At 25.4% G+C, this 16,568-nt stretch overlaps 1 protein-coding gene across 1 annotated transcript in view; it reads right to left on the bottom strand.

Annotated features, from left to right (window-relative positions):
* Window positions 1-3,290: 3,290 nt before the first annotated feature.
* LOC129610421 (uncharacterized) overlaps window positions 3,291-16,568 on the bottom strand; it is a 97,649-nt gene continuing 84,371 nt past the window's right edge. The window contains exon 3 of the mRNA XM_055522989.1: window positions 3,291-3,359. Within this exon, the coding sequence (XP_055378964.1) occupies window positions 3,291-3,359 (69 nt within the window). The remainder of the gene's footprint in view (window positions 3,360-16,568) is intronic.

Here is a 16,568-nt window from a genome sequence, read left to right as displayed (position 1 = left end):
TCTTGCTAATATTCTTGACTTCACGGAATACTAGGTAAAGGGCGTCAAAAAAAAATTCAAAAATTCATTAATATGTGACTCGTTTAGGTTCAGAACAATGTGTTGTTCGAATATGGAAAAATTTACCCGGCAAATTTTTTCCGGTAATCGATCTAAATTCAAATACCTCGTTGTTATATGGAACATCTTGTAAATGAGCTCATGAATAATATTCTAATCATATGCAATATTCTATTCTTTATGTCATGATACTGCTGCTTTTTGGTAAGGGGTTTCTAATAAAATATCACATGTTTTATATTGTGTATAAATATAATAATGACGAAAGTCATATGAGAACTATAAACAACAGGAGTCACAGACCCTAAAGCAAAAACAACAAAAAATAATAGAAAATTTAAAAAGTATGTACCTACATATATGAATAAATATACATACATATGTACCTTAATTATATGAAAAAAAAAAACTAAATCTGTTCTGAAATAATCAAAAATGAGAAAGAGAAAGAGAGAGTAAGGAAGAGAAAGATACGGAAAAAAAAAAAACGGTGATATAGAGGGTGGGTTGGTTGGTGGTAATCGTTAATGAGAATGAGATGAAAATGAAGAAATATTGAGTTTTTAGAGATTTATAAGAGAAGGAGAAAATATTGCGATTCTTAAATTTTTTTTTTTTCATTTTGCATTTTGGTTCCTTCCTTTTTGCAAAGAATCCCTTTTAGTCTCATTTAAGTTGTTTTCAGTTTTTTTTTTTTTAAATTTTCTTTTGTTTTATGGCCGTTTCATTTTTTTTTACCGTTTCGTTTTCACTGATGTGTATGTTTGCTTTTTAATATTTGCTGTCAAGTGCTTGGTTCCGTCATGTGTAAATAATTTCGCTTTTGTTGTTATCCTTTTGGATGAAAATAAAATTGTAAAAAAAGAATCACATGGAGAAAACAATTTTTTTAATAATTTTATTTTTTATAATTTTTTTTTTTTATTTTATGATTGTTTTAATTTTTTTTTTTCATTTAAATCCACGATAGAATTGTGGTGCATTTTGTATGACATGATGTGCATATGCCATATTGCCTTTTCCAATTTTTGTAGTTTTTTCTTTCTGCTGTTATTTTACTCTTGTACTCTTGTACGTAAATTTACATATTAAAATGTGTGTGTATATGGTTAGCAAACCTTTAAATGTAAAAAAAATTTACATTGACAAAAAGTGAGACGACATTTTTTAAATAGAAAATAAAAGAAAAAAGAAAAAATCCATAGGAAATTCGGAATTTTCTTACTGTGTCTCATTTGTTAGAGGTTCGTTAGACTGGAGTGTATTTCGATTCAAATATCTTACATATGTTTTTTCTACAATGAATATACGATACTGTTGCTGCTGCAGGGTATCTGGTTTGTTTTCTGTTTTTTAATGATTTGTAATTTTTACAAAGATTTTAAGAGTTTTTTTTTCCTGCTTTTATTCCTACTTTTATGTTTATTAATTTTTTTCTGTTTTGCTTATCATAGCAAGTTTTTCATACATACACGCATACATCAAATAATTGCATGAAAAAAGGTACACATATACAAACTTAAAAAAAATAATCCAAATCGAATCGAATTGTGATTTATGAGAGGAAGGATCTCTATACACTTTTAAATTTTTTATTTTTAAAGTTGTGCTCTTTGTAGTGCAAATGACAAGAAAAATTATATATGAAAAAAAAAACCGAAAGCAAAGGAACACTGCCTTTTGATGTATAAAAATTAATATTGATAAATAAAATGTACGAGAGTTGTTCGTTAAAATTTCAATTTAATAAATACTTTAAAAAGAATTTTCCTAAATATATTTCGTTATTCTATTCGTTCACTAGTGCAACATGAATTTTATGTAATAAACATGACAGTTTTATTGCTATATTATCCAGAATATTTGACATAACTTCAGGTTATATTACAAAAAAAAAAACTTTCAAGTTTATCGACTTATAAGCCTGCAGCCAAAATGTATCAAACTTTTAATAAAATAATGTCCGAATTAATTTTAATGTTTAAATTGTATGTTTGCTTTCAGTTGGTTTACAATGATTTTTAATCACAAAATGATTGATATTACATAATCGTACTTTTATACCAAATCGGAGAGAGTTTTCTCTAATGTACGAGAATTATTATAGGGAAGAAACAAATATTATTCCTTATCACTATTTTTTTACCTAAATATTTATATATCCGTATTAATATTCGAATATTGCTTTAGAAAACTTATAACTCTCACTTGGTTAAAAGATTCCATTGCTGAACGTATTTTCGTAAGATAAAATGGAATTCTGAACTTGACCCATGCAGAGTTGGATCTTCATATTACATTAATTGCCGAACAAAATAAATTGAAAATCAGTTTGCGCTTAGGTGAACACTCTTAAGTTTGTAATAATGTCATGACCAGTTCCGAAAATACAAAAAGCGCTTCTGATTTCGATCGGAATCTATTTACAGAACTTTAATATTAATATTCTCGGTCTTAAATATTCTCATTCTTATTTTATGATTTCTGATGAAAAATATTATAAATGAATTTTTTTTCTTTTTTTCAAAATTTTCATTTACATTTTAATAAACAAAAAGAAAAAAAAACAACTAAATCACTTATGAATAAGTCGTAACACATCGTTATTATTTACGGTAGTTCTCTTACAACTGGATTTTTACATATACACATAAGCATTTTCATATAATGAAGTAAAAACAAAAACGTAAACACACATCACCTTCGAACTTATCTGTCACTCTTCTACAATATAATGTAGGTCTACGAAGATTCCTTTTTTTTTGTGTTTTTGCAGAAAATTCCCATAAAACATGACTATGGAAACCTGACAAAAATTATTTTTTTTTTGAAAAAAAAAAACATAAAGAAAATGAAACTAAGAGTTCCAAAAGATAAGAATTTTTCTCTTTATTTTGTTTTTGTTTTAATTTTTCAGTTTATTGTTTTTCAAGTAGTATTATCATAGGAAACAGGAGGCGGCTTCAGCAACACGCTACGTACACGTAGAATAAATGTACAGCCTTAAGCATTTAATGGGAGCGTATATTTTTACGTGCATACATACGAATATGTGTGCTTACAAATATGTGCATGGTGTATTGCATGTATGTATATATAAATATATTTATGTACATATGTATATCAATGTGTTTACAAATGAACAAACATAAAGTCCTGTATGTCTATATATTTTGAAAGCAATGTGGGCTTTCAAAAAAGCAAAAAGGTGATGTGTTTTAGTCTCTTCTCTATGGGACTGTATCGTCATTATCATCATTTGAAGATAAATATGCCACAAATGGAATGAGATTTTGGTGCTAACGATAATAGATTTTACAAAAAAAAAAAAGAAAAAAAAATTAAAAAGAAAACAAGCAAAAATAAGAATAAACAAAAAAAAATCTAAAACAAAAAGAGAAAAACATTTCAAAAATGACTACATAAGATTTTCGCAAGGACCACAAACAAAAATAATATTTGATATAACGTCCTACATATTGGTATGCACATATATATGTGCACATGTGCTTGTGAGTATGCACAATATACGAAAAAGATTGATATATAAAGTGTATTACACGTTAGCTACCATAATACTTGCCCCAAAGAAATATTTTAATGATGGCACAACCGTATAAACAAGATTGCTATATTATGGGAGCTGAGAACATATCGTTAACCGTGTAATAAAAAATAAAAATTAGAACGAAATAAGTTTTTCCCCTTTTTTTCAATTCTAAAGATGACACTTAAGAAAAGTCAGAAATTAAAAAAAAAAACAAGGAATGCAAAAAAACTAATTTTTTGAAGGAGTAAAAACATAAAGTTTGAACATGAGTACAGTGGAGTTACAAGATACTACTAAATTTATAGTTCCTTCCTGTCGGTTACCTATTATGCAAAATTATTCCATATATGGTTAACATTAATCATAACTCTTAATATCAGTGAATTCGGCTTCCCATTGCGGTTGCATCATCTATAATCTTTACTTTAATAAAACTATCGCAACTAACTAACAATAGAATAGGCGGAATAATGCTACAATGAAACAGAAGCACTTGTAATGTAGAGAATGTATGTTATTCATTATAACTTATCGTCTCTTCGATAAATTGCTGCAGAATACAATCAATAATTTGTATAATAAATCAATATCACATATCTTAATATGATCCTTATATATGAATCTATTATGCATATGGATTCACCCTAAAAATTTCACTGTATTAATAAAGTCGATCTTGAGGTTAGGTTTTAGAAGAATGTCATTGTGCAACCAATAGTGTGAAACTCCTTATCATTTTCCTTTTCTTTTGAAAAGGAAAATACTAAAAGTCTTAGTATTTTCTAGAAGGGATAATGAGATCTCCTATACCTCGCATTAAAATCGACATATGCTTTTAAGTTTCTACGCCCAGCTATTTGGGAATCTTTAATTTTGCAGTATTTTTAGAAGACATCCGTGGGAATCCGATTCTTTCATTTTCCTTTAATCTTTATCCGCTTCCAATGGTAATCTTCAAGAAGTTCTATTGGCTTTTATACGAGACCTATTCAGTACCTTAATCGCAGGTTTTCCATTCTATTCTTTAATTCACCACGAACAATATGTGATACAACTCTGAAATATGAATAAAGGAATCCGATTCAAAAAAAAAATTTACTTATTTGTCCATTCGCTAATGCGTCCATCGATTTATATTTCTCTATGTCGACATATTTAGATTCTTATTATACTTAATGCACTTAATTCACACGATTGCACATATCTGTATATGTATTTCCTTGAGATTCAAAGACAATCACATGGTTTTTTAAATTTTAAATTTGATAGGGCAATGAACTAATTTATAAAACCTCTTCTTCTGATCAAGTTAAGATTGGAATGTAAATAATCTGTTTATTTTTGCGATTTTTCAGCCAATTTTGAAATTTGAATTTCAGAAAAATTTTACGTTGTAATTTTGATTTAGCATCTACAGTTTATTTGTTTCTCTGTTTAATCCAAATAAAATTTTAAATTGGTTTCCTCTGTCAATTTCTTGTATAGTCCGTTTAATCATAATATTGTTCTACTCAAACTATGTATAAGAAGAAAAAAATAAAATTAGAACATACGAGTACTATATACATATTATTTTTTGCTTTTCTATTTTGTGGTTTCCTCTGAGTAAAATCTCAAAATGAAAATCTATTTCAACATTAATAATTTCTGTTTTTTTTCTCTCTCTCTCTCTAAAATACTAAATACTACTACTATAGTATAGTATCATTCACATCATTATGAGAATTGTAAATTTCAAGAGGTAAAACATAATATAAGAGAAACCACTTAAAAATCTGTTAAGCCACAATTTCATCAAAATATGTATATATGTATAAAATGCTTATAATATTATACTCATATATACGTAAAATATAAGTCCATATGTTGGAACATACAGATACACACACAATAATAAAAATTGATATATGGGGTGAATAGTATATATGATAGGGGTAAATTACGATTTTAAAGAATGAAAAAAAAAATTAAAAATAAAAAAACAAAATATGAAAAAAAATAATTTTAAAAAATTCAAGGAGAATAGAGACGAACTAACATTTTACCAGTTCGACAAGAAGAACCATAAAATAAAAAGAAAAAATGATATCCTGAACAGGAATAATTTACAATTTTTTTAAGCACATACGTACGTATGAATTTGAAAAACGTATTATAATGTATGAGTAGTAAGTACTTCCTTTTGATAAATAAATGATACAGTAGAACCATAATATATGGGATCTTGATTTATTAATCAAATTTGCATTAATTTTTACTAAAAATTTTTAATTGTATTTGAAGGAATGCTTTTTATATTGATCACACTTTAGTTTTTTATAATAATGTCAAGAAGAAACTGCTAACAAGGGTAGGTAATATTAGGTTTATGTATTACATTTGCCATCTATAAATACTCGTAGATCTAATTGAATGAAAAATTGATCGCAGGCTAATTGGTTATCAAGAACCTTACCGCGCGTATACTATATGCTCGCGCGTGATACTCAGGTAAAATATCAATTAAATTTCACTGTAAAATTTTAAAAAGGATATGTCAATGTGAACATTGTATGCAAATATAAATATGAATTATTATTTTACAATTTCTTTTTTGTTTTTTATTTCATTTTCCTTCTCTTTATTCTTTTATAATTTGCAAACTTATATATATACTCGTATGTAGTATAGGAACTAAACAAATATTTGTGCCACATTATTGTACTTGAAAGAGATAGGTATATTATATTTATAATTGAAAATCTACAATATTCCTATTAATATGATATCCTTATAAAGCGGCTCTGTTATATTACTATACATTCACATTTTCATATATACGTATGTACCTACTCGTACAAACAATGTATTATGTATTAATGTCATTATGTAGAAATTGTGTGCATATTTATTTTATACTGCACATATACCATTTATTATAAAATATTTTGATGTTCTAAAAAAAAATTATAAGATTGTATATAACATGTGTGTTTGTATATACAAGTATAACAAAATGAGAAAAAAAAAATTTAAGTTTTTAAAAAATATCATAGATTTTTCTTCCAGATTATAGAATTTTCTATATAATATGTTTATTTGTTATATATTATATGGCATTTAATCATTGCTTTATTTGTACATGGATGGATGGTTGAATATTAAATTATAATTTTAGTAAAAAAATTTTTATTTAAAAAATCCTGTTAATGGTGCATACTTGGGTATATTTTACCATAATATAAAATGATAATAAATGTGTGTTAGAATGACGAGATTTTTTTTATTCAATTTCTCATTTTGCCCACAAATTAATTTTTTGAAAGGTTTCTATTGTTGTTTTTTTTGTATAATTTACCATTATGTAAGAAAATGAAATTTAAATCTTCCTGTTATATTTCCTGAAATTTGTTTTATTTGTTTTGTTTTTTCTTTTTTCTCTGTGTAGCATAATAAATGCTTTTATAATTATAATTTAAATTAGAATGTAGGTTTTCAAAATCAGGATTTGAGGTGATGAGATTTCAATTTTCTTTTCTATTCTATTTTTGTTTGTTTGTTTGTTTGTCATTATTGTTAAACATAATTTAATTCTTTTTTCTTTTTCAATATAATATTTTTGTTGGTTTTTAATTATGATATACACGAAACCACTTCAATAAAAATATTTTTCAAGTATACATTATAAATATGAGCCTGATGATTTTTATCAAATAATGATGTTGAATTTAATTTTATTGCGACATAAATTTTAATATTTTTATATTTTATGGTTTTGGTTACCATTTTTATTCCAACTTTCAATAGAAAATTTGAATATGTGCAAGTATATGTGTATATATGAAAAAAAAAATTGATTTGCTGCATTGGGTATTTTTTGTTTTAAACATGACGTTTAGAAGTGCTTTAGCCTAATTTAGATTCAAGATTAATATGTCATATAATTACAAAGTATTTAAAATTTAAAAAAAAATATTGTAAATTAGCAGGAACATAAACTTTTTTGTTATATATAAGTACAAGAGAGCCTGAAAATTTTAGGATTTGATTATAAGATAAACAAAAATTTGACTTAAAAAAAAAATACTTCATTTAACTGGAAACAGTCACATACACTAAGTCCTCGAGATACGACATCTTCTAATACAACATTTCTAGTAACGAAATGATATAAATTTGGACCATTTCTATTCAGCTTGCAACATTATTCCTGATACGGCATTACTGTTTACTGTTTTTTGAATAAAAATCTATACCGAATTTAGTTGTAAGACAATACAAAAGCAAACACTTCAATAATGAACTCTTTCTATTCAAAAATTCTAGTCAGTAGTTAAGAATACGAATTGAAGTGATATATATCAACTTAATCAGATTTAATTTTATTTATTTTTGTTACAAAAATTGAATTTTTTTGGTTTCGTTAATATATTTTTTTGTTTTCTTTTAAAAATAGGTCAATTATTATTATAAAATAGTTTGTCTAATTCACCTTTTTGTTTTCATACATTTTTTTTCTTCCTCAAACGACAATTCGAGTCACGAAAAATGTGGTATCTCGAGGATTTAGTGTATTTTAAATTTAAAAATTTTGTATATAAGTAAAGCTATTGCAGTGGGATATGATATTCTCGAAACCATAGTCTAACTATAGTCAAAGCATGGTCTAGTAACATAGTCTAAACGCAGTCGCAACAAACTAAAATTTTTTAAATTTCAAATACGCGGGGTGAAAAAAAAGTGAACTACATAACCAAAAATTTTTAAAAATCATATTTTACATTGTAATTTTTCGATAAAAACGTAAAATTGTTTAATCGTGTAGTAACTAAATTTAATTTGAAAATCATCAAATGTGATACGTAAAATTAAAAGTTGTTAATGAAGAACTGGTGAAATAGTGTCGTCGAATCCGATAACTTTTGTTTATTGAAATTTTTGGAAATTTGAGATCCTGAAGAAGCTATTTAAAAAAAATCGTATATTAATATAGTGGATATATTCCGTGGACATTCCACTACTATGATTCTGTGTAATTGATATTTAATAGATTTTTGTAAATTTATGAAGAAGTTTATTGGAATTCAATGCCCTCGTATCCCCGGAAAAGTTATACATGAACAAATTTTTACCATAATTACAGGGGGTTTCAAGAAACGGATCACAATGCGTTCGCGAACTTTCACAAAGTACGCCAGAATAAATGAAAAAAAAATTCCTTCTGAGATTGCAGTAGAGCACGACGATCTAGCTGTACCTTGTTTATAATAATTAAATAATTTAAATAACTTTAAATATTTCACAGTAACTCTATAGCAAAGCAGCCCTACAGAAAATTTTAACATAAATTCACGAAATTTAAAAATGTAATTTTACAACATTGTATGTGGGTACAGAAAAATATATGTATTTTTGAATATAGCCCTTTATGTATGACATATGGTCAATATTTTGATTGATTGCATTGTTATTTTATTAATTGTTTATATATTACAGTTTGTACGTAACATATATATATGTACATAATGTGTTATACACATACATATATTATTTTGTGCTTATATTTAAAATATTGAATACCTTGTGAATTATCATTTATGAATACGTTTTATAACCAATATTACATTAATTTTTGGAAGCAGCCATTTCATATAAAATATTTTAATGTACGCTAAAATTGTATTTAATGTAATATGCATATATGCATGTATATAATATGTTTAAACATATTATATGCCATGAAGTTATACATAAATTGATTTCTATGTATATAGATACAGCATTATATATTTATAATGCCATGTAAGTGGTTGATGTAAATATTTTAAAAAATTCACTCGACCACAAAATTGGGTTAACATAATCTACATTTTGTATTAAATATATAATTATATGTACATATATACATACATATGTATATTATTTTATTTTTATTTATTAATTTAATTTTAATATTCTTTACTCTACATACACACATAAATATATCTTTTTAGCACTTTAAAAATAAAAAAAAAAATAGAAAAAAAAGCTCTTTAGATATTCCAATGTATGTGTGTTTAAAAAGCTGCAAGACAAAACTTCAATTAGAGTTAAGTAGACCTTTACTAGAAACCTTCTCTAGGGGAAAATTTTTTATTATCTACCAACTTCTGGAAGTAATGACCCCTCAAAATCCTTAAAATACCATTTTTTAACTATTTATTGCAACGAAACCACAAACATTTTTTAATTTCTTTAAACTCATAAGACAAGCGATATACCTGTTTTACTAACACATTGTTGAACATTAAAATGACAAGGTTAACCATTATCTAAAGCCTTTTTTTTTTCAATTTTTTGATATCTTTTTTCTTCTAGACAGTAAATTTCTAAAGTCTGAAATTTTAGAAGCTTTTAGAAACTGAAAAATAGTTCATTTCAAAGCAAAAAGTTAACCGTAAATGTCATGCCATCAAAAATATAATTTCTTTTTTCATATTTAACTTTCAAAATGGTCTAATTCAAATGTTACTTTAATGCTTCTATTAACTATTTTTGCTCTTCCTAAATGTATGCAATTATTCAATTATTTGGAATATGAATGAAAATATGTATGCAATTTAAATTATGTAGTAGATTTTTTAAAAAACAGTGTTTTCACCTGTTCAAGTGAAAAGTGCTACTTTTAAAAACATTGGTTTAAGCCAACTTGATTTATTTTTGTTTTTGTATGTTTACATCATTATTAATTACGCTAATGAGTTTCATATTTTTCCAATACATATGCAATAATTGTTATACACATACATAAATGTTCTTACATTTCCTATTACAGTTTATTTGTAATAAAATAATTTTATACCTTATAATCCAATAATAATCATTCCTAAATTAAAATATTTTTCACATTTCATCTCGTGTTTACGTAGCCATACACATATTTATTTATACATATGTACATTTATAAAAGATTGTAAAATTAATGTTCAGAAAAATTCAGAAAAATTAAAGAATTTTTTAATACAAAATTGAAAATTATTAACAAGTTAAAAATGAATAAAATTTTAAAATGGAGCACGAACCAGCACAATTTTTAAAACTAATTGTTCTCTCAATTATTTTGTGAAAAAAATTGATGCTATTTTAATTTATGAAGCAATATTTTAATTTGACCTATTTTAATGAATTCAATATATTAAAAGCTTGGATTTGATTAAATATGTAGAGAACTGAAAAGTTTTATATTTAAAATCAAATAAAAGGAAAAAAAATAAACATTTTAATTTCCTTATGTAAAATTGATTTACACAACTCAGTCCGCAACTTAGATGCATTTTGAAAATTGTGAAAATGTAAAGAATCTCGTTCCTTGAAAATGTCTACGTCAAATGACTAATTTTAGAATGAGTAGTTTTTCCACGACTCCCAGCAGTAGGCTTAATTTTAATTTCAGTTTTTTACTCAATTTTAATATGCACTTATTTTATGTATACATTAGTAAGATTATCACCCACCCACTTTCAGTATTTAAATCAATTTCAAAGAATTTTGTTGATAACAAATTAAGGTTCCTTATTTATTTTACACCTACATGTGAGATTGACCCATTTTATGTGATGAGCATCGACTTGTAAATCCTCCTTTATATTATGCTCTACATAATATTATGCATTATTGTAAAAATGAATATTATATTTTAAATAAAATATGCGTAAATATAAAATTGATAAAAATTAATGAAGTACGTTGAATCAGGAAGAAAAATATTTTTTTTTTCTCTTTTATTTTATACAATTTTATATTTGCATATAACATGCATGTAGTACATATACACAAGAGCATTTATTCAAATAAAATTTTATCAAAAAGGACAGCAATAAAGAGAAAACAGAAATGAAAAATAAAATTTTAATAACAGGAAATAATAACACAACAAAAATTATTTCATCAATAAACACATTTTACACACCCAATTGATGGGAAACAATATTGACCTACATGCGTAAATCAAAAAACACAATCTTAATATACAAATGCATATACATACATATTTTAATATATTACCATAGAAAATGCATAATTTTGTAGGTCGACTGATAGATAATCAGCCTGATTAGAAAAAAAAATCTGATGTATTCAATAGAATTTCACTTTGTGCATTTCCTGAAAAGTTCACCAGTTAGTTTTAGTCACAATCAGAACTCACATATCAAATTTCAAGGAAATCCCTTCAATCCGTTCCCTAGATATGATAAAAAATGTAAAATTCGATGTCCGAGCCCCAATTTTTCGAAAAAAATTTTAAATTCATTGCTTTAACACCATTAATTTATATATTAAATTTCAAGGAAATTGGTTGATTATTTTTCTTTATATTCGCAAATATGTAAAACTAGCTGGAAAAAGATCTACTTCCTGATGTCTGATATAGGCCAAAAATTTATCATTGAGATAGCCAAAACAAACTTACACATAAAGTTTCATCAAAATCGGTTCAGTCGAACTTGAGATATGCGCGTAAAAGAAGTTTATTTACTCTCCCCTACTACGGAGATGTGCATTCCCACTGAAAACTCGACATCCAAAATTTGGTGCCATCACATAACTCAGCTTATTCTCTATAAAATGCGATCGGAAATTAGAGAAAATATTAATAGGTGGAAAAAGAGGCAAAATCTGAGCCTTCGATTTCTCTCTAGTGTTCATATAAAAGATTTATTGTCTGGTGAGTTTTGTGAAATGAAGTTAATGGTATCAGTAAAAAGGAGTCGTTTGTCTTCTGTAAGTTTTGTTACTGTTAGAGTTTACTACTCTTACTGTACTATTATACCATTGTTATTGTAACTACTACGTCACTACTAGTACTAATATTTCTTTTAGAACACACTAGCATCAGTTTTTTATATCATTTTACCTGCGATTTTAGTAATTAATCTGTTTAGTAATTAAGGCTGTGGGAAAATCAATAAAATCTATTGAGATCTAGGAAAAAATGAAGATTTTATTGTTCAAAACTTTTTCAGCGTCCAATGTATTTTGATAAAATGTATGAATACTACCTAAAGGTATATACAAAATTTGCACATATATTTTAAATATATTATGCATATTTAAATTTTCAGGAAAAATTATTGAAATAATATTTTTTTGCTTTGGCAAAATATGTACCAATTTTTTGTTATTTTTTCTCTCTATGTTTTTATTTTTGTTATCCACCTGAAAGCAATTAACATTGTAACAAAAATTTTCCCATAACTTTTGTAAAAACTTGCATCTAAATATCCGTTTACCTACACACCACACACATATGTATAATATTATAAAATATATTTTATATGGCAGTATGTAGGTAATTTTAAAAAAGGAAACAACGTAATAGGCTATGAATGTGTACAAATTATTTTAAATTTCATTTAATTTGTTTCTTTTTAGTTTTTGGTTTTTGTAAAAATTTTGCATATAACGGAAATAATAATTATCCTTTTTGATATTTCATATAAAATTTGTTCTCTTATAGTCTAAAATAGCGCATAAATGAAAATTTTAAAATTTTTAATTCAATAAAAATCAATAAGGACAAAGTAGATCAGTGTGAGGACACAAATAAATTTAAAAAGTATTAAAAACTTAAAAGATAAGTAATAGTAAATAAATGTGAAAAACTCAAAAGATAAGTCCTAAACTTTTCCGAAGTAGATGATTCCATGAGATTGATTTTTGAGCTAGACACTAAATAAAATGTTAAATGCTTGACCTTCTCACGAATATATGAAGCATAACCATTCTTAACATTTTCTTATAATTCTTAAGAACATTTTATACATTTGTATAAGAGGAAAACATTCCAGTCAACCCATTTTAATCTTTTACAGTGTGTATATCATTTTAAAGAAAAAATGGGCAGGAAAAACATGCATGTGTGAGAAATCTTTAGCTTTTTTTTTCTCAATGACTCTCAGATAAATTGACGTACATCAAATTAAAATCTGATTGCTAACCTGTGTATTTTGTGAAGTCAAAAATATAGTGGTTTGATTTCTTCCTTTATATTACAAAGTATAATTGTGTGTTTCTTCAAATGTAAAAGCATTGACTGAGATACCTTCTTCAGTTATACGAGAGAGCGACCTCTTTTATAACATTAAGAGGCACAATATGTATAAAAAGAGAAATATATTATTTGCACGTAAAAATGTTTTTATTAAAATCGAATATCAGAATTACGCGTGAAACTAAAAAATATTTTTCTATCAAAAAAAAACATAACTTTCAATACAAAATCTTATTAAAGGAGCCTAAACATATTTTATTAGAAACCATATAATTGCAATTATTATGTAATTACGAATCGCATATACCTAAATTATAGATGCTTGAGGAAAATTATAGATGTACAAAATTTAACACCTTCCAAACATCACCAACGCTTCTCAAAATTTGAAAAATTTCTTTTGAAACTACAATCGAATTTCAATAAAAGCAAGAACGTATTGAATAATTAAGTTTGCTTATCATAAAATACAAATTCCTATATATATTTTTATTTTAAATAACCTTGTAAACGGATTGATTCAATTATCATGATCATTTCTTTTCTCCAATTTCTTTCCAATTCTTAAAAAATACAACACAAGACACAGTTTAATGATATTAAATGGATATCGTAATTGGTCTATGGTTATTATTTCAACAAAATTTATTCTAAAACTAAATTTCACAATTAAATCAGATTTTAATTTCCTAAATTTTAAACTAAATCAATTTTGAATGATTATTTTGTTAAAACCATAAATATTACCGAAGAAACTAAAATTTTTTTACAAGAAACGAATTATTCGAATTAAATTCTTAAATATATAAAAATTTCATTCTATATCAAAGTTATTATCATTGTGAACTAATAAAATTATAAATATCCTTTTAGTTACATATATGTATATGTATATAATTTTAGTGTCACGCTATTATTGCAATAATTATCATTAGCATCATTGGCTTGTATCATAAACGAATTTAAAAATGTAAGTGAATGCATAAAATTAGTGTATATATTATATACAGGCATATTTTACATATTATTGTATGTATGTTTATGTATTATATTAAAATATGTATATGCAAATTAATATAATATAAAAATAATATATTTGCATAAATGAATTTGTATTGCGTATGATATTGTGTACTGTGTACTTATAAAATAAAAATGTTAAATCAAACAACAAATGTGACTATACGGTTTACTGCAACCTGAAAACAACTTGAAATGGACAAAACATAAGAAAAACAAAACAACAGAAAAAAAGCACACAAAAATTCGTACATGTATGTACAAAAAGAGGAAAACATAACAGAAAATATAAAATGTTAGGGCGTTGGCTTTAAAACATTTTCATTACAAGTGAATGCATTTAATATTTCCTTCTTAATGACAGTAGCCTACTATCGTTATATAACAGCATATATACATATTGGGGTACATGAATAATGTGTCCAATATAAATATATTTAGAAAACAAAATTTATATATACATACACGCTTACATGGGTATTGATATATGGAAAAAGGATATTGTTGGTACGCTACCGCAAGGCTTTGTTTAAAATTACGTTTTTTCGTTCGTTCGTTGTTTTCTTCTTTCTATACGAAAATTTTGTTTTCCCATTTTTTTTTTGTAATTTTTTTTCTTTTTTTCAACCTACATTTTGCCGCACACACAAGATATCGACTCCTATTCTACTTTAAATATAATAAAATTTCGGATGTTATCGATAAATTTTTATCATTCACAAAATTCTGAACAAAACAAAAAAATAAAACACATAGATTTGATACATACATAAAAAAATTACTTGATTTTTCATAGTTACCATGAATGTAAGTTTGTAGCACATAATAATGTCCTTCCATACAGCTGTTTTATGTATATAGTATATTTGTATGTATTTAGGTACAAGTTTATTTGTTTTTACATGCACATAATGCTATTTATTTTTTCTTTTTGTTCTTTTTTTTCCATTGAAAAATGTGAACCCATTCGTTTATGTTTCCTACATAAATACTAATTAAATGTATGAATACAATACATAACGGTATTTATGCATTATATACATACATATTGTGTATACATACTCAAAATATGAATGCAAAAATATTGGTGGTCATTTTTTTTATTGTGTGTTTTTATTAATGTATTTCGATAATAAAAAGATCCTTTAAAATGTTTAAAACAATAAAAACAAAATTACAATAATAAAAAAATTTTTTATGTGCAAAAAAAAAACAACAAAAAACACAAATTTTATAAACAAATTACGTAAGTAAAATATTGTAGGTGATCCAAATTTTATTTGATAATAAGTAATACTCGTATCTACCAATATTACATAAGTATATAAGGACAATTACATAATAGTATGACGACAGGCGAGAACGCGTAAGTGTAACTCTTCAGGACTCGAAAATTTTGTTTTAGTCATGTAAATGTGCACATATTCGCATGTATCTGTTGTGACTAGTTATGCGCTAATTGCAATACTTCTAGAATTATTATTATTTTTTTACATATTCAATTACCTGAGAAGCATAGTCAAATTTGGACACATCTGTACCACTTCGACTATAAGTTTGTAGATAAGCTCTATATAGTAACGAATTTTTCTTTCTATTGTAGATCGGAATAAAATTTTTCATTTTCATAAAATGCATTCAATCCATTCGAAGTTATGTTGAAATTTAATTTTCTGTCCGGTTGCTAGCCTGTTCGCTTGATAACAATTTGCCCGTTTCAGCGATAATATAGTAAATTACAGAAACCTATTTTAATTCAATTAGAAAATATTTTAATTCAAAACTCGTTCCAATTATCAAGTATTTGTGACATAGAGTCGTCTGTTTCTAGCAGACAAAAAAAACAACAATACTTTAAGAAGCCGCTGGATATTATGATTAAATTTATCCCACAATACAAAAAATTTTAGAATGTAATTAATTGTTTTT

This window comes from Condylostylus longicornis, unplaced genomic scaffold, assembly GCF_029603195.1.
Source record: "Condylostylus longicornis isolate FDR11 unplaced genomic scaffold, ASM2960319v2 ptg000044l, whole genome shotgun sequence".
Lineage (NCBI taxonomy): Eukaryota > Metazoa > Arthropoda > Insecta > Diptera > Dolichopodidae > Condylostylus > Condylostylus longicornis.
Note: the sequence above shows the minus strand (reverse complement) of the source record. Positions and strands in the feature narration are given on the sequence as shown.